Below are 21,885 nucleotides of genomic sequence, written 5' to 3' on the forward strand. Positions count from 1 at the left end.
AAAGTAGCGGGATACAAGATTAATGCACATAAGTCAGTAATGTTTCTATATGCTAGAAACGAACAAACTGAAGAGACACTCAAGAAAAAGATACCATTTTCAATAGCAACTAAAAAAATCAAGTACCTAGGAATCAACTTAACCAAAGATGTAAAAGACCTATACAAAGAAAACTACATAACTCTACTAAAAGAAATAGAAGGGGACCTTAAAAGATGGAAAAATATTCCATGTTCATGGATAGGAAGGCTAAATGTCATTAAGATGTCAATTCTACCCAAACTCATCTACAGATTCAATGCAATCCCAATCAAAATTCCAACAACCTACTTTGCAGACTTGGAAAAGCTAGTTATCAAATTTATTTGGAAAGGGAAGATGCCTCGAATTGCTAAAGACACTCTAAAAAAGAAAAACGAAGTGGGAGGACTTACACTCCCTGACTTTGAAGCTTATTATAAAGCCACAGTTGCCAAAACAGCATGGTACTGGCACAAAGATAGACATATAGATCAATGGAATCGAATTGAGAATTCAGAGATAGACCCTCAGATCTATGGCCGACTAATCTTTGATAAGGCCCGCAAAGTCACTGAACTGAGTCATAATGGTCTTTTCAACAAATGGGGCTGGGAGAGTTGGATATCCATATCCAAAAGAATGAAAGAGGACCCCTACCTCACCCCCTACACAAAAATTAACTCAAAATGGACCAAAGATCTCAATATAAAAGAAAGTACCATAAAACTCCTAGAAGATAATGTAGGAAAACATCTTCAAGACCTTGTATTAGGCGGCCACTTCCTAGACTTTACACCCAAAGCACAAGCAACAAAAGAGAAAACAGATAAATGGGAACTCCTCAAGCTTAGAAGTTTCTGCACCTCAAAGGAATTTCTCAAAAAGGTAAAGAGGCAGCCAACTCAATGGGAAAAAATTTTTGGAAACCATGTATCTGACAAAAGACTGATATCTTGCATATATAAAGAAATCCTACAACTCAGTGACAATAGTACAGACAGCCCAATTATAAAATGGGCAAAAGATATGAAAAGACAGTTCTCTGAAGAGGAAATACAAATGGCCAAGAAACACATGAAAAAATGTTCAGCTTCACTAGCTATTAGAGAGATGCAAATTAAGACCACAATGAGATACCATCTAACACCGGTTAGAATGGCTGCCATTAAACAAACAGGAAACTACAAATGCTGGAGGGGATGTGGAGAAATTGGAACTCTTATTCATTGTTGGTGGGACTGTATAATGGTTCAGCCACTCTGGAAGGCAGTCTGGCAGTTCCTTAGAAAACTAGATATAGAGTTACCATTCGATCCAGTGATTGCACTTCTCGGTATATACCCGGAAGGTCGGAAAGCAGTGACACGAACAGATATCTGCACGCCAATGTTCATAGCAGCATTATTCACAATTGCCAAGAGATGGAAACAACCCAAATGTCCTCCAACAGATGAGTGGATAAATAAAATGTGGTATATACACACGATGGAATACTACGCGGCAGTAAGAAGGAACGATCTCGTGAAACATATGACAACATGGATGAACCTTGAAGACATAATGCTGAGCAAAATAAGCCAGGCAGAAAAAGAGAAATATTATATGCTACCACTAATGTGAACTTTGAAAAATGTAAAACAAATGGTTTATAATGTAGAATGTAGGGGAACTAGCAGTAGAGAGCAATTAAGGAAGGGGGAACAATAATCCAAGAAGAACAGATAAGCTATTTAACGTTCTGGGGATGCCCAGGAATGACTATGGTCTGTTAATTTCTGATGGATATAGTAGGAACAAGTTCACAGAAATGTTGCTATATTAGGTAACTTTCTTGGGGTAAAGTAGGAACATCTTGGAAGTTAAGCAGTTATCTTAGGTTAGTTGTCTTTTTCTTACTCCCTTGTTATGGTCTCTTTGAAATGTTCTTTTATTGTATGTTTGTTTTCTTTTTAACTTTTTTTTCATACAGTTGATTTAAAAAAGAAGGGAAAGTTAAAAAAAAAAAAAAAAAGAAAAACAAGGAAAAAAAAAAAGATGTAGTGCCCCCTGGAGGAGCCTGTGGAGAGTGCAGGGGTATTCGCCTACCCCACCTCCATGGTTGCTAACATGACCACAGACATAGGGGACTGGTGGTTTGATGGGTTGAGCCCTCTACCATAGGTTTTACCCTTGGGAAGACGGTTGCTGCAAAGGAGAGGCTAAGCCTCCCTATGGTTGTGCCTAAGAGCCTCCTCCCGAATGCCTCTTTGTTGCTCAGATGTGGCCCTCTCTCTCTGGCTAAGCCAACTTGAAAGGTGAAATCACTGCCCTCCCCACTACGTGGGATCAGACACCCAGGGGAGTGAATCTCCCTGGCAACGTGGAATATGACTCCCGGGGAGGAATGTAGACCCGGCATCGTGGGACGGAGGACATCTTCTTGACCAAAAGGGGGATGTGAAAGGAAATGAAATAAGCTTCAGTGGCAGAGAGATTCCAAAAGGAGCCGAGAGGTCACTCTGGTGGGCACTCTTACGCACACTTTAGACAACCCTTTTTAGGTTCCAAAGAATTGGGGTAGCTGGTGGTGGATACCTGAAACTATCAAACTACAACCCAGAACCCATGAATCTCGAAGACAGCTGTATAAAAATGTAGCTTATGAGGGGTGACAATGGGATTGGGAAAGCCATAAGGACCACACTCCACTTTGTCTAGTTTATGGATGGATGAGTAGAAAAATAGGGGAAGGAAACAAACAGACAAAGGTACCCAGTGTTCTTTTTTACTTCAATTGCTCTTTTTCACTCTAATTATTATTCTTGTTATTTTTGTGTGTGTGCTAATGAAGGTGTCAGGGATTGATTTAGGTGATGAATGTACAACTATGTAATGGTACTGTAAACAATCGAAAGTACGATTTGTTTTGTATGACTGTGTGGTATGTGAATATATCTCAATAAAATGAAGATAAAAAAAAGAGATCAGACTTCAATTAGAGATATGAATGAAATGGACTTGGTTAGGACTAAAGTAAATCAGACTAAAGGGCAAAGGATGATACTGTGTTTTAGAACTTCAACTTCTGTGTGAGACCCAAGAAAGAGATGTTTATTTGGTGCAAAATGTATACTTTCTGTAGTACACTATATAATTTAACTTATATGGTCAGTTTATTCAAACACGATAATTACACAGAACCTTGAATAGGGAGTGAGATCTAATTGGTTTGTACATGTTAGTGTGAAGCCCCAATATATCCCATAGTAATTTGGGCAGAGAATAAAAAAGTATTGGCAAAGCCCCCTTGAGGGACTTGGGGAAAATGTGGAAATATAGACTTCCTCACCTGGAGAATTCCTGATATTCTCGCAAGCACTGGGGACTACCAATTTAGAAGGCCCTCGATCTTTGGGCTTGCCCTTATAAAGCTTATTACTGCAAAGGAAAAGCTAAGCCTACTTAAACTGTGCCTAAGCGTCACCCCTAGAGAACTTCTTTTGTTGCTCATATGTGACCTCTCTCTCTAAGCCAACTTGGCAGGTGGACTCGCTGCCCTTCCCCACACGTGGGACATGATTCCTAGAGGTGTAAATCTCCCTGGCAACATGGGACATGACACCTGGGGATGAGCCTGGTCCCGGCATTGTGGGATTGAGAAAGCCTTCTTGACCAAAAAGGGGAAGAGAAATGAAACAAAGTTATAGTGGCTGAGAGATTTCAAATGGATTGGAGAGGTCATTCTGGAGATTATTCTTATGCATTATATAGATAGCCCTTTTTAGTTTTTAGTGTATTAGAAATCTAGAAGGAAATACGTGAAACTGTTGAACTGCAATCCAGTAGCCTTGATTCTTGAAGACAACTGTATAACTATACAGCTTATCAGTGTGACTGTGTGATTGTGAAAACCTTGTGACTCAACACTTCCTTTATCCAGTTTATGGAAAAATGAGTGGAAAAATGAGGACAAAAAGTAAATGAATAATGGGGGGGGTAGGTGTATGAAATATTTTGGGTGTTCTTTTTTACATTATTTTATTTTTATTCTTATTTTTATCTTTATTTGGAGTAATGAAAATATTAAAAAATTGGTTGTGGTGATAAATGCACAACTATATGGTGATACTGTGAACAACTGATTGCACACTTTGGATGACTGTATGGTATGTGAATATGTCTCAATAATATTGCATAAAAAAAGAGCAACAAGCACCAAAGAAAAAATAAATTAGATTTGACTGAGCAGGGCTGAAATGAAATACCAGACACTATGTTACCTCTTCTGACAAAGGCATTGCCTGCTAATAAGCACCTGAAGACAGATTAAAAGCAGACTCATCCTCCTCTTAGCTAGCTAGCTAGCTGTCATTCTATTTGCAGAGTTCCAGATATAGAAACAAGAGTGTAGTAAAATGAACACAGTTAATTCCTTATTCTCCATTCTGTTTCTTGACCAATCCTTTGTTTTTCAAAGTCCTAAGTTAAATGGAGCCCAGTAAAGTTATCATTAAAAAGAGATACCACCTGCTTATAATTGTGCCTAAGCGTCTCCCCCTGAATCCCTCTTTGTTGCTCAGATGTGGCCTTCTCTCTCTAACTAAGCCACCTCAGCAGGTGATCTCACTGCCCTCCCCCGTACATAGGACCTGACTCCCAGGGGTGTAAATCTTCCTGGCAACACAGGATATGATTCCCGGGGATGAATCTGGACCTGGCATTGTGGGATTGAAAACATCTTCTTAAACAAAAGGGGGATGCAAAATGAAACAAAATAAAGCTTCAGTGACTGAGAGAACTCAAATGGAGTCTAGAGGTCACTCTGGTGGACATTCTTACGCACTATATAGATAATACTTTTCAGTTTTTTAATGTATTGGAATAGCTAGAAGTAAATACCTGAAACTACCAAACTCTAACCCAGTGGCCTTGATTCTTGAAGACGATTGTATGACGATGTAGCTTACAAGGGGTGACAGTGTGATTTTGAAAACCTTGTGGATCGCACTCCCTTCATCCAGTGTATGGATGGATGAGTAGAAAAATGGGGGCAAAAAACTAAAGGAGGAGGCGGGGCAAGATGGCAGACTGGTGAGCTGTATGTTTTAGTTACTCCTCCAGGAAAGTAGGTAAAAAGCCAGGAACTGCGTGGACTGGACACCACAGAGCAATCTGTCTTTGGGCATACTTCATACAACACTCATGAAAACGTGGAACTGCTGAGATCAGCGAAATCTGTAAGTTTTTGCGGCCAGGGGACCCGCGCCCCTCCCTGCCAGGCTCAGTCCCGGGGGAGGAGGGGCTGTCAGCTCCAGGAAGGAGAAGGGAGAATTGCAGTGGCTGCTCTCATCGGAAACTCATTCTACTGATTCAAACTCCAACCATAGATAGACTGAGGCCAGACACCAGAGACTCTGAGAGCAGCCAGCCCAGCAGAGAGGAGACGGGCATAGAAGGAAAACAACACGAGAAGCTCCAAAGTAAAAGCAGAGGATTTTTGGAGTTCTGGTGAACACAGAAAGGGGAAGGGCGGAGACCAGGCCTTGAGGCGCATATGCAAATCCCGAAGCAAGGCTGATCTCTCTGCCCAGGGCACCTTTCCTTAATGGCCCTGGTTGCTTTGTCTATTAGCATTTCAATAACCCATTAGATCTCTGAGGAGGGCCGTTTTGTTTTTTTTTGTTTTTTTTTTTTTTAAATCCTTTTTGCTTTTTCTAAAACAATTACTCTAAGAAGCTCAATACAGAAAGCTTCAAAGAATTGAAATTTGGGCACGTCAAGTCAAGAGCAGAAATAAGAGAGCTCTGAGACAAAAGGCAATAATCCAGTGGCTGAGAAAATTCACTAAACAACACAACTTCCCAAGAAAAGGGGGGTGTCCGCTCACAGCCACCATCCTGGTGGACAGGAAACACTCCTGCCCATCGCCAGCCCCATAGCCCAGAGCTGCCCCAGACAACCCAGTGTGACGGAAGTGCTTCAAATAACAGGCACACACCACAAAACTGGGCGTGGACATTAGCCTTCCCTGCAACCTCAGCTGAATGTCCCAGAGCTGGGAAGGGGGAGCAGTGTGAATTAACAGAGCCCCATTCAGCCATCATTTGAGCAGACTGGGAGCCTCCCAACACAGCCCAGCAGCCCAGAACTGCCCTGGGGGGACGGCACTCACCTGTGACATAGCACAGTCATCCCTCAACAGAGGACCCGGGGTGCACAGCCTGGAAGAGGGGCCCACTTGCAAGTCTCAGGAGCCATACGCCAATACCAAAGACTTGTGGGTCAGTGGCAGAGACAAACTGTGGCAGGACTGAACTGAAGGATTAGACTATTGCAGTAGCTTTAAAACTCTAGGATCATCAGGGAGATTTGATTGTTAGGGCCACCCCCCCTCCCCGACTGCCCAGAAACACGCCCCACATACAGGGCAGGCAACACCAACTACACACGCAAGCTTGGGACACCAATTGGGCCCCACAAGACTCACTCCGCCACTCACCAAAAAGGCTAAGCAGGGGAGATCTGGCTTGTGGAGAACAGGTGGCTCGTGGACGCCACCTGCTGGTTAGTTAGAGAAAGTGTACTCCACGAAGCTGTAGATCTGATAAATTAGAGATAAGGACTTCAACTGGTCTACAAACCCTAAAAGAACCCTATCAAGGACAGCAAATGCCACGAGGCCAAAAACAACAGAAAATTATAAAGCATATGAAAAAACCAGACGATATGGATAACCCAAGCCCAAGCACCCAAATCAAAAGACCAGAAGAGACACACCTAGAGCAGCTACTCAAAGAACTAAAGATGAACAATGAGACCCTAGTACGGGATATGAAGGAAATCAAGAAGACCCTAGAAGAGCATAAAGAAGACATTGCAAGACTAAATAAAAAAATGGATGATCTTATGGAAATTAAAGAAACTGTTGACCAAATTAAAAAGATTCTGGACACTCATAGTACAAGACTAGAGGAAGTTGAACAACGAATCAGTGACCTGGAAGATGACAGAATGGAAAATGAAAGCATAAAAGAAAGAATGGGGAAAAAAATTGAAAAACTCGAAATGGACCTCAGGGATATGATAGATAATATGAAGCGTCCGAATATAAGACTCATTGGTGTCCCAGAAGGGGAAGAAAAGGGTAAAGGTCTAGGAAGAGTATTCAAAGAAATTGTTGGGGAAAACTTCCCAAATCTTCTAAACAACATAAATACACAAATCATAAATGCTCAGCGAACTCCAAATAGAATAAATCCAAAAAAACCCACTCCGAGACATATACTGATCACACTGTCAAACATAGAAGAGAAGGAGCAAGTTCTGAAAGCAGCAAGAGAAAAGCAATTCACCACATACAAAGGAAACAGCATAAGACTAAGTAGTGACTACTCAGCAGCCACCATGGAGGCGAGAAGGCAATGGCACGATATATTTAAAATTCTGAGAGAGAGGAATTTCCAGCCAAGAATACTTTATCCAGCAAAGCTCTCCTTCAAATTTGAGGGAGAGCTTAAATTTTTCACAGACAAAGAAATGCTGAGAGAATTTGCTAACAAGAGACCTGCCCTACTGGAGATACTAAAGGGAGCCCTACAGACAGAGAAACAAAGACAGGACAGAGAGACTTGGAGAAAGGTTCAGTACTAAAGAGATTCGGTATGGGTACAATAAAGGATATTAATAGAGAGAGGGAAAAATATGGCAAACATAACCCAAAGGATAAGATGGCCGATTCAAGAAATGCCTTCACGGTTTTAACGTTGAATGTAAATGGATTAAACTCCCCAATTAAAAGATATAGATTCGCAGAATGGATCAAAAAAAATGAACCATCAATATGTTGCATACAAGAGACTCATCTTAGACACAGGGACACAAAGAAACTGAAAGTGAAAGGATGGAAAAAAATATTTCATGCAAGCTACAGCCAAAAGAAAGCAGGTGTAGCAATATTAATCTCAGATAAAATAGACTTCAAATGCAGGGATGTTTTGAGAGACAAAGAAGGCCACTACATACTAATAAAAGGGGCAATTCAGCAAGAAGAAATAACAATCGTAAATGTCTATGCACCCAATCAAGGTGCCACAAAATACATGAGAGAAACATTGGCAAAACTAAAGGAAGCAATTGATGTTTCCACAATAATTGTGGGAGACTTCAACACATCACTCTCTCCTATAGATAGATCAACCAGACAGAAGACCAATAAGGAAATTGAAAACCTAAACAATCTGATAAATGAATTAGATTTAACAGACATCTACAGGACATTACATCCCAAATCACCAGGATACACATACTTTTCTAGTGCTCACGGAACTTTCTCCAGAATAGATCATATGCTGGGACATAAAACAAGCCTCAATAAATTTAAAAAGATTGAAATTATTCAAAGCACATTCTCTGACCACAATGGAATACAATTAGAAGTCAATAACCATCAGAGACTTAGAAAATTCACAAATACCTGGAGGTTAAACAACACACTCCTAAACAATCAGTGGGTTAAAGAAGAAATAGCAAGAGAAATTGCTAAATATATAAAGACGAATGAAAATGAGAACACAACATACCAAAACCTATGGGATGCAGCAAAAGCAGTGCTAAGGGGGAAATTTATAGCACTAAACGCATATATTAAAAAGGAAGAAAGAGCCAAAATCAAAGAACTAATGGATCAACTGAAGAAGCTAGAAAATGAACAGCAAACCAATCCTAAACCAAGTACAAGAAAAGAAATAACAAGGATTAAAGCAGAAATAAATGACATAGAGAACAAAAAAACAATAGAAAGGATAAATATCACCAAAAGTTGGTTCTTTGAGAAGATCAACAAGATTGACAAGCCCCTAGCTAGACTGACAAAATCAAAAAGAGAGAAGACCCATATAAACAAAATAATGAATGAGAAAGGTGACATAACTGCAGATCCTGAAGAAATTAAAAAATTATAAGAGGATATTATGAACAACTGTATGGCAACAAACTGGATAATGTAGAAGAAATGGACAATTTCCTGGAAACATATGAACAACCTAGACTGACCAGAGAAGAAATAGAAGACCTCAACCAACCCATCACAAGCAAAGAGATCCAATCAGTCATCAAAAATCTTCCCACAAATAAATGCCCAGGGCCAGATGGCTTCACAGGGGAATTCTACCAAACTTTCCAGAAAGAACTGACACCAATCTTACTCAAACTCTTTCAAAACATTGAAAAAAATGGAACACTACCTAACTCATTTTATGAAGCTAACATCAATCTAATACCAAAACCAGGCAAAGATGCTACAAAAAAGGAAAACTACCGGCCAATCTCCCTAATGAATATAGATGCAAAAATCCTCAACAAAATACTTGCAAATCGAATCCAAAGACACATTAAAAAAATCATACACCATGACCAAGTGGGGTTCATTCCAGGCATGCAAGGATGGTTCAACATCAGAAAAACAATCAATGTATTACAACACATTAAAAACTCGAAAGGGAAAAATCAATTGATCATCTCAATAGATGCTGAAAAAGCATTTGACAAAATCCAACATCCCTTTTTGATAAAAACACTTCAAAAGGTAGGAATTGAAGGAAACTTCCTCAACATGATAAAGAGCATATATGAAAAACCCACAGCCAGCATAGTACTCAATGGTGAGAGACTGAAAGCCTTCCCTCTAAGATCAGGAACAAGACAAGGATGCCCGCTGTCACCACTGTTATTCAACATTGTGCTGGAAGTGCTAGCCAGGGCAATCCGGCAAGACAAAGAAATAAAAGGCATCCAAATTGGAAAAGAAGAAGTAAAACTGTCATTGTTTGCAGATGATATGATCTTATATCTAGAAAACCCTGAGAAATCAACGATACACCTACTAGAGCTAATAAACAAATTTAGCAAAGTAGCGGGATACAAGATTAATGCACATAAGTCAGTAATGTTTCTATATGCTAGAAATGAACAAACTGAAGAGACACTCAAGAAAAAGATACCATTTTCAATAGCAACTAAAAAAATCAAGTACCTAGGAATCAACTTAACCAAAGATGTAAAAGACCTATACAAAGAAAACTACATAACTCTACTAAAAGAAATAGAAGGGGACCTTAAAAGATGGAAAAATATTCCATGTTCATGGATAGGAAGGCTAAATGTCATTAAGATGTCAATTCTACCCAAACTCATCTACAGATTCAATGCAATCCCAATCAAAATTCCAACAACCTACTTTGCAGACTTGGAAAAGCTAGTTATCAAATTTATTTGGAAAGGGAAGATGCCTCGAATTGCTAAAGACACTCTAAAAAAGAAAAACGAAGTGGGAGGACTTACACTCCCTGACTTTGAAGCTTATTATAAAGCCACAGTTGCCAAGACAGCATGGTACTGGCACAAAGATAGACATATAGATCAATGGAATCGAATTGAGAATTCAGAGATAGACCCTCAGATCTATGGCCGACTGATCTTTGATAAGGCCCCCAAAGTCACCGAACTGAGCCATAATGGTCTTTTCAACAAATGGGGCTGGGAGAGTTGGATATCCATATCCAAAAGAATGAAAGAGGACCCCTACCTCACCCCCTACACAAAAATTAACTCAAAATGGACCAAAGATCTCAATATAAAAGAAAGTACCATAAAACTCCTAGAAGATAATGTAGGAAAACATCTTCAAGACCTTGTATTAGGAGGCCACTTCCTAGACTTTACACCCAAAGCACAAGCAACAAAAGAGAAAATAGATAAATGGGAACTCCTCAAGCTTAGAAGTTTCTGCACCTCAAAGGAATTTCTCAAAAAGGTAAAGAGGCAGCCAACTCAATGGGAAAAAATTTTTGGAAACCATGTATCTGACAAAAGACTGATATCTTGCATATACAAAGAAATCCTACAACTCAATGACAATAGTACAGACAGCCCAATTATAAAATGGGCAAAAGATATGAAAAGACAGTTCTCTGAAGAGGAAATACAAATGACCAAGAAACACATGAAAAAATGTTCAGCTTCACTAGCTATTAGAGAGATGCAAATTAAGACCACAATGAGATACCATCTAACACCGGTTAGAATGGCTGCCATTAAACAAACAGGAAACTACAAATGCTGGAGGGGATGTGGAGAAATTGGAACTCTTATTCATTGTTGGTGGGACTGTATAATGGTTCAGCCACTCTGGAAGTCAGTCTGGCAGTTCCTTAGAAAACTAGATATAGAGCTACCATTCGATCCAGCGATTGCACTCCTCGGTATATACCCGGAAGATCGGAAAGCAGTGACACGAACAGATATCTGCACGCCAATGTTCATAGCAGCATTATTCACAATTGCCAAGAGATGGAAACAACCCAAATGTCCTTCAACAGATGAGTGGATAAATAAAATGTGGTATATACACACGATGGAATACTACGCGGCAGTAAGAAGGAACGATCTGGTGAAACATATGACAACATGGATGAACCTTGAAGACATAATGCTGAGCGAAATAAGCCAGGCACAAAAAGAGAAATATTATATGCTACCACTAATGTGAACTTTGAAAAATGTAAAACAAATGGTTTATAATGTAGAATGTAGGGGAACTAGCAGTAGAGAGCAATTAAGGAAGGGGGAACAATAATCCAGGAAGAACAGATAAGCTATTTAACGTTCTGGGGATGCCCAGAAATGACTATGGTCTGTTAATTTCTGATGGTTGTAGTAGGAACAAGTTCACTGAAATGTTGCTATATTATGTAACTTTCTTGGGGTAAAGTAGGAACATGTTGGAAGTTAAGCAGTTATCTTAGGTTAGTTGTCTTTTTCTTACTCCCTTGCTATGGTCTCTTTGAAATGCTCTTTTATTGTATGTTTGTTTTCTTTTTAACTTTTTTTTTCATACAGGTGATTTGAAAAAAGAAGGGAAAGTTAAAAAAAAAAAAAAAAAAAAAAGAAAAAAGACAAACAAGGGGAAAAAAAAAAAAAAAAGATGTAGTGCCCCCTTGAGGAGCCTGTGGAGAATGCAGGGGTATTCGCCTACCCCACCTCCATGGTTGCTAACATGACCACAGACATAGGGGACTGGTGGTTTGATGGGTTGAGCCCTCTACCATAAGTTTTACCCTTGGGAAGACGGTTGCTGCAAAGGAGAGGCTAGGCCTCCCTGTATTTGTGCCTAAGAGTCTCCTCCTGAATGCCTCTTTGTTGCTCAGATGTGGCCCTCTCTCTCTGGCTAAGCCAACTTGAAAGGTGAAATCACTGCCCTCCCCCCTACGTGGGATCAGACACCCAGGGAAGTGAATCTCCCTGGCAACGTGGAATATGACTCCCAGGGAGGAATGTAGACCTGGCACCGTGGGACGGAGAACATCTTCTTGACCAAAAGGGGGATGTGAAAGGAAATGAAATAAGCTTCAGTGGCAGAGAGATTCCAAAAGGAGCCGAGAGGTCACTCTGGTGGGCACTCTTATGCACACTTTAGACAACCCTTTTTAGGTTCTAAAGAATTGGGGTAGCTGGTGGTGGATACCTGAAACTATCAAACTACAACCCAGAACCCATGAATCTCGAAGACAGTTGTATAAAAATGTAGCTTATGAGGGGTGACAATGGGATTGGGAAAGCCATAAGGACCAAACACCACTTTGTCTAGTTTATGGATGGATGTGTAGAAAAGTAGGGGAAGGAAACAAACAGACAAAGGTACCCAGTGTTCTTTTTTACTTCAATTGCTCTTTTTCACTCTAAGTATTATTCTTGTTATTTTTGTGTGTGTGCTAATGAAGGTGTCAGGGATTGATTTAGGTGATGAATGTACAACTATGTAATGGTACTGTAAACAATCGAAAGTACAATTTGTTTTGTATGACTGCGTGGTATGTGAATATATCTCAATAAAATGATGATTTAAAAAAAAAAAAAAAAAAAACTAAAGGAAAAATAGGGTGTGGGGGGGGGTACAACTTGAGTGTTCCTTTTTCACTATTTTTTTTATTCTTATTATCACTTTTTCTGGTACAAGGAAAATGTTAAAAAAAAATAGATCGAGGTGATGAATGAACGATATGATGGTGATGTGATCAACTGATTGTATATTTTGGATGATTGCATGGTGTGTGAATAAATCTTAATAAATAAAAAAATTAAAAAACTAAAAGGGACTTACTCCTCCAGGAAAGTAGGTAAAAAGCCAGGAACTGCGTGGACTGGACACCACAGAGCAATCTGTCTTTGGGCATACTTCATACAACACTCATGAAAACGTGGAACTGCTGAGATCAGCGAAATCTGTAAGTTTTTGCGGCCAGGGGACCCGCGCCCCTCCCTGCCAGGCTCAGTCCCGGGGGAGGAGGGGCTGTCAGCTCCGGGAAGGAGAAGGGAGAATTGCAGTGGCTGCTCTTATCGGAAACTCATTCTACTGATTCAAACTCCAACCATAGATAGACTGAGACCAGACACCAGAGACTCTGAGAGCACCCAGCCCAGCAGAGAGGAGACAGGCATAGAAAAAAAACAACACGAAAAACTCCAAAATAAAAGCAGAAGATTTTTGGAGTTCTGGTGAACACAGAAAGGGGAAGGGCGGAGATCAGGCCTTGAGGCGCATATGCAAATCCCGAAGCAAGGCTGATCTCTCTGCCCTGTGCACCTTTCCTTAATGGCCCTGGTTGCTTTGTCTATTAGCATTTCAATAACCCATTAGATCTCTGAGGAGGGCCGTTTTTTTTTTTTTTTTTTTTTTAAATCCTTTTTGCTTTTTCTAAAACAATTACTCTAAGAAGCTCAATACAGAAAGCTTCAAAGAATTGAAATTTGGGCACGTCAAGTCAAGAGCAGAACTAAGAGAGCTCTGAGACAAAAGGCAATAATCCAGTGGCTGAGAAAATTCACTAAACAACACAACTTCCCAAGAAAAGGGGGGTGTCCGCTCACAGCCACCATCCTGGTGGACAGGAAACACTCCTGCCCATCGCCAGCCCCATAGCCCAGAGCTGCCCCAGACAACCCAGTGTGACGGAAGTGCTTCAAATAACAGGCACACACCACAAAACTGGGCGTGGACATTAGCCTTCCCTGCAACCTCAGCTGAATGTCCCAGAGCTGGGAAGGGGGAGCAGTGTGAATTAACAGAGCCCCATTCAGCCATCATTTGAGCAGACTGGGAGCCTCCCAACACAGCCCAGCAGCCCAGAACTGCCCTGGGGGGACGGCACTCACCTGTGACATAGCACAGTCATCCCTCAACAGAGGACTCGGGGTGCACAGCCTGGAAGAGGGGCCCACTTGCAAGTCTCAGGAGCCATACGCCAATACCAAAGACTTGTGGGTCAGTGGCAGAGACAAACTGTGGCAGGACTGACCTGAAGGATTAGACTATTGCAGTAGCTTTAAAACTCTAGGATCATCAGGGAGATTTGATTGTTAGGGCCACCCCCCCTCCCCGACTGCCCAGAAACACGCCCCACATACAGGGCAGGCAACACCAACTACACACGCAAGCTTGGTACACCAATTGGGCCCCACAAGACTCACTCCCCCACTCACCAAAAAGGCTAAGCAGGGGAGATCTGGCTTGTGGAGAACAGGTGGCTCGTGGACGCCACCTGCTGGTTAGTTAGAGAAAGTGTACTCCACGAAGCTGTAGATCTGATAAATTAGAGATAAGGACTTCAACTGGTCTACAAACCCTAAAAGAACCCTATCAAGTTCAGCAAATGCCACGAGGCCAAAAACAACAGAAAATTATAAAGCATATGAAAAAACCAGACGATATGGATAACCCAAGCCCAAGCACCCAAATCAAAAGACCAGAAGAGACACACCTAGAGCAGCTACTCAAAGAACTAAAGATGAACAATGAGACCATAGTACGGGATATGAAGGAAATCAAGAAGACCCTAGAAGAGCATAAAGAAGACATTGCAAGACTAAATAAAAAAATGGATGATCTTATGGAAATTAAAGAAACTGTTGACCAAATTAAAAAGATTCTGGACACTCATAGTACAAGACTAGAGGAAGTTGAACAACGAATCAGTGACCTGGAAGATGACAGAATGGAAAATGAAAGCATAAAAGAAAGAATGGGAGGTTGGCCTCCACGCGCTGGCTGCCCCGCGGCTCTTGCAGACACCTGCGCTCTAGGTCGCCGGGTTGGCCAGCTCTTCTCCCGGGGAGGGTATCAGGCCGGTTGGCGCCCGGTGCGGGCTGTGAATGTCGGACGCTTAGGCTCACTCGTCGCCGAAATAGGAGGCGTGCGTAGAAGGAGGGCTCGAGTTATTTATGCCTAGGTCCTGGGACAGGATAGGAAGGACCCCTGAGTGGTGAGGTTGGTTTTTTAAAAACTCTTTTGTTAATAAGTTTCTCTTCCTCTCCCCAACCCTCGACCATCTATCTGTCATGGACCTCGCCAAGACCTGCTCCAGCTTCCAGTCGGACCTAGATTTCTGCCCAGACTGCGGCTCGGTTCTACCTCTGCCCGGGACTCAGGATACGGTCATTTGTACTCGCTGTGGCTTCTCCATCAACGTGCGGGACTTCGAAGGGAAGGTTGTGAAGACCTCATTTGTGTTCCACAAACTGGGAACAGCCGTGCCTATGTCGGTGGAAGAAGGACCAGAGTTCCAGGGGCCCGTGGTTGACAGACGCTGCTCTCGATGTGGTCATGAAGGAATGGCATACCACACCAGACAAATGCGCTCAGCTGACGAAGGGCAGACTGTCTTCTACACCTGTACCAACTGCAAGTTCCAGGAGAAGGAAGACTCGTGATCTTTTTTCTTAGCTACTCAGCAATGCCTCCCTCTCCTATTCCTTGGAAGGTGGATACTAGGTCTTTAGGTCTCCTGTCCATCCCCTCTGGTTGTAATGTCTTGTTCCCAGAAGGAGTATCAGATCCTTGTGTGGAGATTGCCATTGTCCTCGGAGCACTCCTACTCCTAGTAGAGTTTCCTTAAAGTTATATTTCTCTGTAAGAATATGTCATTTACAATCTGCTTTGCTGCCACAGGAATTTAAACGAGCTAACAGAGATATATTTGTCCTTTCAGCAAATATATCAACTGCAAAAGATAATATAAATTAGTAGTATGTGAGAAAGAAAAAGGAGGAGAAAAAATTAAGAGCCAGAAATGATAGTAATATAAAAAAGCAATTATAAAAATCCTCACCTTCCAAATCTATTTGATTACTGAGTTTAGGAAAACAAAAAGTGGAAGTTTGGATAGTGAGAATTCAACTGAAAATTTAACCAAATCTATTTGGTATATAAGTTTCAACAACAAAAAATTCTGATACCAAGGGATACCAGCACATCTTTACTACAGGTGAACAGGAAATTACTTAAACGGTAATTGTGGTCTTTTAATTGCTCTTGAAGTAAATGTAATATATATATTCTTTGTAATAGATTCACATATAGAAAGGAAGAAAGAAATAAAGTACAAAGCATGGGGAATCCCACTATTCAGAGATAACCAAATGATATATATGTGTGTGAACATATATATATTTAATGGGTCTTACTACACATGCTGAACCATATTTTGCTTTTTCAGTTTGAACCAAAAATTTACAAAGGAAATAAGAGTCCAGAAACAATAAACATTTTCAAATTTAAAAAAAAAAAAAAAAAAAAAAAAAAAAAAAAAAAAAAAAAAAAAAAAAAAAAAAAAAAAAGAAAGAATGGGGAAAAAAATTGAAAAACTCGAAATGGACCTCAGGGATATGATAGATAATATGAAACGTCCGAATATAAGACTCATTGGTGTCCCAGAAGGGGAAGAAAAGGGTAAAGGTCTAGGAAGAGTATTCAAAGAAATTGTTGGGGAAAACTTCCCAAATCTTCTAAACAACATAAATACACAAATCATAAATGCTCAGCGAACTCCAAATAGAATAAATCCAAAAAAACCCACTCCGAGACATATACTGATCACACTGTCAAACATAGAAGAGAAGGAGCAAGTTCTGAAAGCAGCAAGAGAAAAGCAATTCACCACATACAAAGGAAACAGCATAAGACTAAGTAGTGACTACTCAGCAGCCACCATGGAGGCGAGAAGGCAGTGGCACGATATATTTAAAATTCTGAGTGAGAGGAATATCCAGCCAAGAATACTTTATCCAGCAAAGCTCTCCTTCAAATTTGAGGGAGAGCTTAAATTTTTCACAGACAAACAAATGCTGAGAGAATTTGCTAACAAGAGACCTGCCCTACTGGAGATACTAAAGGGAGCCCTACAGACAGAGAAACAAAGACAGGACAGAGAGACTTGGAGAAAGGTTCAGTACTAAAGAGATTCAGTATGGGTACAATAAAGGATATTAATAGAGAGAGGGAAAAATATGGCAAACATAATCCAAAGGATAAGATGGCCGATTCAAGAAATGCCTTCACGGTTTTAACGTTGAATGTAAATGGATTAAACTCCCCAATTAAAAGATATAGATTCGCAGAATGGATCAAAAAAAATGAACCATCAATATGTTGCATACAAGAGACTCATCTTAGACACAGGGACACAAAGAAACTGAAAGTGAAAGGATGGAAAAAAATATTTCATGCAAGCTACAGCCAAAAGAAAGCAGGTGTAGCAATATTAATCTCAGATAAAATAGACTTCAAATGCAGGGATGTTTTGAGAGACAAAGAAGGCCACTACATACTAATAAAAGGGGCAATTCAGCAAGAAGAAATAACAATCGTAAATGTCTATGCACCCAATCAAGGTGCCACAAAATACATGAGAGAAACATTGGCAAAACTAAAGGAAGCAATTGATGTTTCCACAATAATTGTGGGAGACTTCAACACATCACTCTCTCCTATAGATAGATCAACCAGACAGAAGACCAATAAGGAAATTGAAAACCTAAACAATCTGATAAATGAATTAGATTTAACAGACATCTACAGGACATTACATCCCAAATCACCAGGATACACATAATTTTCTAGTGCTCACGGAACTTTCTCCAGAATAGATCATATGCTGGGACATAAAACAAGCCTCAATAAATTTAAAAACATTGAAATTATTCAAAGCACATTCTCTGACCACAATGGAATACAATTAGAAGTCAATAACCATCAGAGACTTAGAAAATTCACAAATACCTGGAGGTTAAACAACACACTCCTAAACAATCAGTGGGTTAAAGAAGAAATAGCAAGAGAAATTGCTAAATATATAGAGACGAATGAAAATGAGAACACAACATACCAAAACCTATGGGATGCAGCAAAAGCAGTGCTAAGGGGGAAATTTATAGCACTACACGCATATATTAAAAAGGAAGAAAGAGCCAAAATCAAAGAACTAATGGATCAACTGAAGAAGCTAGAAAATGAACAGCAAACCAATCCTAAACCAAGTACAAGAAAAGAAATAACAAGGATTAAAGCAGAAATAAATGACATAGAGAACAAAAAAACAATAGAAAGGATAAATATCACCAAAAGTTGGTTCTTTGAGAAGATCAACAAGATTGACAAGCCCCTAGCTAGGCTGACAAAATCAAAAAGAGAGAAGACCCATATAAACAAAATAATGAATGAAAAAGGTGACATAACTGCAGATCCTGAAGAAATTAAAAAAATTATAAGAGGATATTATGAACAACTGTATGGCAACAAACTGGATAATGTAGAAGAAATGGACAATTTCCTGGAAACATATGAACAACCTAGACTGACCAGAGAAGAAATAGAAGACCTCAACCAACCCATCACAAGCAAAGAGATCCAATCAGTCATCAAAAATCTTCCCACAAATAAATGCCCAGGGCCAGATGGCTTCACAGGGGAATTCTACCAAACTTTCCAGAAAGAACTGACACCAATCTTACTCAAACTCTTTCAAAACATTGAAAAAAATGGAACACTACCTAACTCATTTTATGAAGCTAACATCAATCTAATACCAAAACCAGGCAAAGATGCTACAAAAAAGGAAAACTACCGGCCAATCTCCCTAATGAATATAGATGCAAAAATCCTCAACAAAATACTTGCAAATCGAATCCAAAGACACATTAAAAAAATCATACACCATGACCAAGTGGGGTTCATTCCAGGCATGCAAGGATGGTTCAACATAAGAAAAACAATCAATGTATTACAACACATTAAAAACTCGAAAGGGAAAAATCAATTGATCATCTCAATAGATGCTGAAAAAGCATTTGACAAAATCCAACATCCCTTTTTGATAAAAACACTTCAAAAGGTAGGAATTGAAGGAAACTTCCTCAACATGATAAAGAGCATATATGAAAAACCCACAGCCAGCATAGTACTCAATGGTGAGAGACTGAAAGCCTTCTCTCTAAGATCAGGAACAAGACAAGGATGCCCGCTGTCACCACTGTTATTCAACATTGTGCTGGAAGTGCTAGCCAGGGCAATCCGGCAAGACAAAGAAATAAAAGGCATCCAAATTGGAAAAGAAGAAGTAAAACTGTCATTGTTTGCAGATGATATGATCTTATATCTAGAAAACCCTGAGAAATCGACGATACAGCTACTAGAGCTAATAAACAAATTTAGCAAAGTAGCGGGATACAAGATTAATGCACATAAGTCAGTAATGTTTCTATATGCTAGAAATGAACAAACTGAAGAGACACTCAAGAAAAAGATACCATTTTCAATAGCAACTAAAAAAATCAAGTACCTAGGAATAAACTTAACCAAAGATGTAAAAGACCTATACAAAGAAAACTACATAACTCTACTAAAAGAAATAGAAGGGGACCTTAAAAGATGGAAAAATATTCCATGTTCATGGATAGGAAGGCTAAATGTCATTAAGATGTCAATTCTACCCAAACTCATCTACAGATTCAATGCAATCCCAATCAAAATTCCAACAACCTACTTTGCAGACTTGGAAAAGCTAGTTATCAAATTTATTTGGAAAGGGAAGATGCCTCGAATTGCTAAAGACACTCTAAAAAAGAAAAACGAAGTGGGAGGACTTACACTCCCTGACTTTGAAGCTTATTATAAAGCCACAGTTGCCAAAACAGCATGGTACTGGCACAAAGATAGACATATAGATCAATGGAATCGAATTGAGAATTCAGAGATAGACCCTCAGATCTATGGCCGACTGATCTTTGATAAGGCCCCCAAAGTCACCGAACTGAGCCATAATGGTCTTTTCAACAAATGGGGCTGGGAGAGTTGGATATCCATATCCAAAAGAATGAAAGAGGACCCCTACCTCACCCCCTACACAAAAATTAACTCAAAATGGACCAAAGATCTCAATATAAAAGAAAGTACCATAAAACTCCTAGAAGATAATGTAGGAAAACATCTTCAAGACCTTGTATTAGGAGGCCACTTCCTAGACTTTACACCCAAAGCACAAGCAACAAAAGAGAAAATAGATAAATGGGAACTCCTCAAGCTTAGAAGTTTCTGCACCTCAAAGGAATTTCTCAAAAAGGTAAAGAGGCAGCCAACTCAATGGGAAAAAATTTTTGGAAACCATGTATCTGACAAAAGACTGATATCTTGCATATACAAAGAAATCCTACAACTCAATGACAATAGTACAGACAGCCCAATTATAAAATGGGCAAAAGATATGAAAAGACAGTTCTCTGAAGAGGAAATACAAATGGCCAAGAAACACATGAAAAAATGTTCAGCTTCACTAGCTATTAGAGAGATGCAAATTAAGACCACAATGAGATACCATCTAACACCGGTTAGAATGGCTGCCATTAAACAAACAGGAAACTACAAATGCTGGAGGGGATGTGGAGAAATTGGAACTCTTATTCATTGTTGGTGGGACTGTATAATGGTTCAGCCACTCTGGAAGTCAGTCTGGCAGTTCCTTAGAAAACTAGATATAGAGTTACCATTCGATCCAGCGATTGCACTTCTCGGTATATACCCGGAAGATCGGAAAGCAGTGACACGAACAGATATCTGCACGCCAATGTTCATAGCAGCATTATTCACAATTGCCAAGAGATGGAAACAACCCAAATGTCCTTCAACAGATGAGTGGATAAATAAAATGTGGTATATACACACGATGGAATACTACGCGGCAGTAAGAAGGAACGATCTGGTGAAACATATGACAACATGGATGAACCTTGAAGACATAATGCTGAGCGAAATAAGCCAGGCACAAAAAGAGAAATATTATATGCTACCACTAATGTGAACTTTGAAAAATGTAAAACAAATGGTTTATAATGTAGAATGTAGGGGAACTAGCAGTAGAGAGCAATTAAGGAAGGGGGAACAATAATCCAAGAAGAACAGATAAGCTATTTAACGTTCTGGGGATGCCCAGAAATGACTACGGTCTGTTAATTTCTGATGGATGTAGTAGGAACAAGTTCACTGAAATGTTGCTATATTATGTAACTTTCTTGGGGTAAAGTAGGAACATGTTGGAAGTTAAGCAGTTATCTTAGGTTAGTTGTCTTTTTCTTACTCCCTTGCTATGGTCTCTTTGAAATGTTCTTTTATTGTATGTTTGTTTTCTTTTTAACTTTTTTTTTCATACAGTTGATTTGAAAAAAGAAGGGAAAGTTAAAAAAAAAAAAAAGAAAGAAAAAAGACAAACAAGGAAAAAAAAAAAAAAAAGATGTAGTGCCCCCTTGAGGAGCCTGTGGAGAATGCAGGGGTATTCGCCTACCCCACCTCCATGGTTGCTAACATGACCACAGACATAGGGGACTGGTGGTTTGATGGGTTGAGCCCTCTACCATAAGTTTTACCCTTGGGAAGACGGTTGCTGCAAAGGAGAGGCTAGGCCTCCCTGTATTTGTGCCTAAGAGTCTCCTCCTGAATGCCTCTTTGTTGCTCAGATGTGGCCCTCTCTCTCTGGCTAAGCCAACTTGAAAGGTGAAATCATTGCC

General features: G+C 39.9%; 2 protein-coding genes across 2 annotated transcripts in view; one reads left to right on the forward strand and one right to left on the reverse strand.

The window, feature by feature from the left end:
- The window catches only part of LOC119522684 (transcriptional regulator ATRX-like), a gene marked incomplete at its 3' end in the record, with an annotated part of 138,311 nt that overhangs the window by 95,692 nt on the left and 20,734 nt on the right, over nt 1-21,885 (reverse strand). The gene's annotated exons all lie outside the window — the stretch shown is intronic.
- Nucleotides 15,342-16,590, forward strand: LOC119522685 (DNA-directed RNA polymerase I subunit RPA12). Its single transcript, XM_037821226.1, has one exon. The coding sequence runs from the start codon at nt 15,391-15,393 to the stop codon at nt 15,760-15,762; it is 372 nt and encodes a 123-aa protein (XP_037677154.1). The 5' UTR covers nt 15,342-15,390; the 3' UTR covers nt 15,763-16,590.

The sequence above is a fragment of the Choloepus didactylus genome, chromosome X (assembly GCF_015220235.1).
Source record: "Choloepus didactylus isolate mChoDid1 chromosome X, mChoDid1.pri, whole genome shotgun sequence".
Lineage (NCBI taxonomy): Eukaryota > Metazoa > Chordata > Mammalia > Pilosa > Megalonychidae > Choloepus > Choloepus didactylus.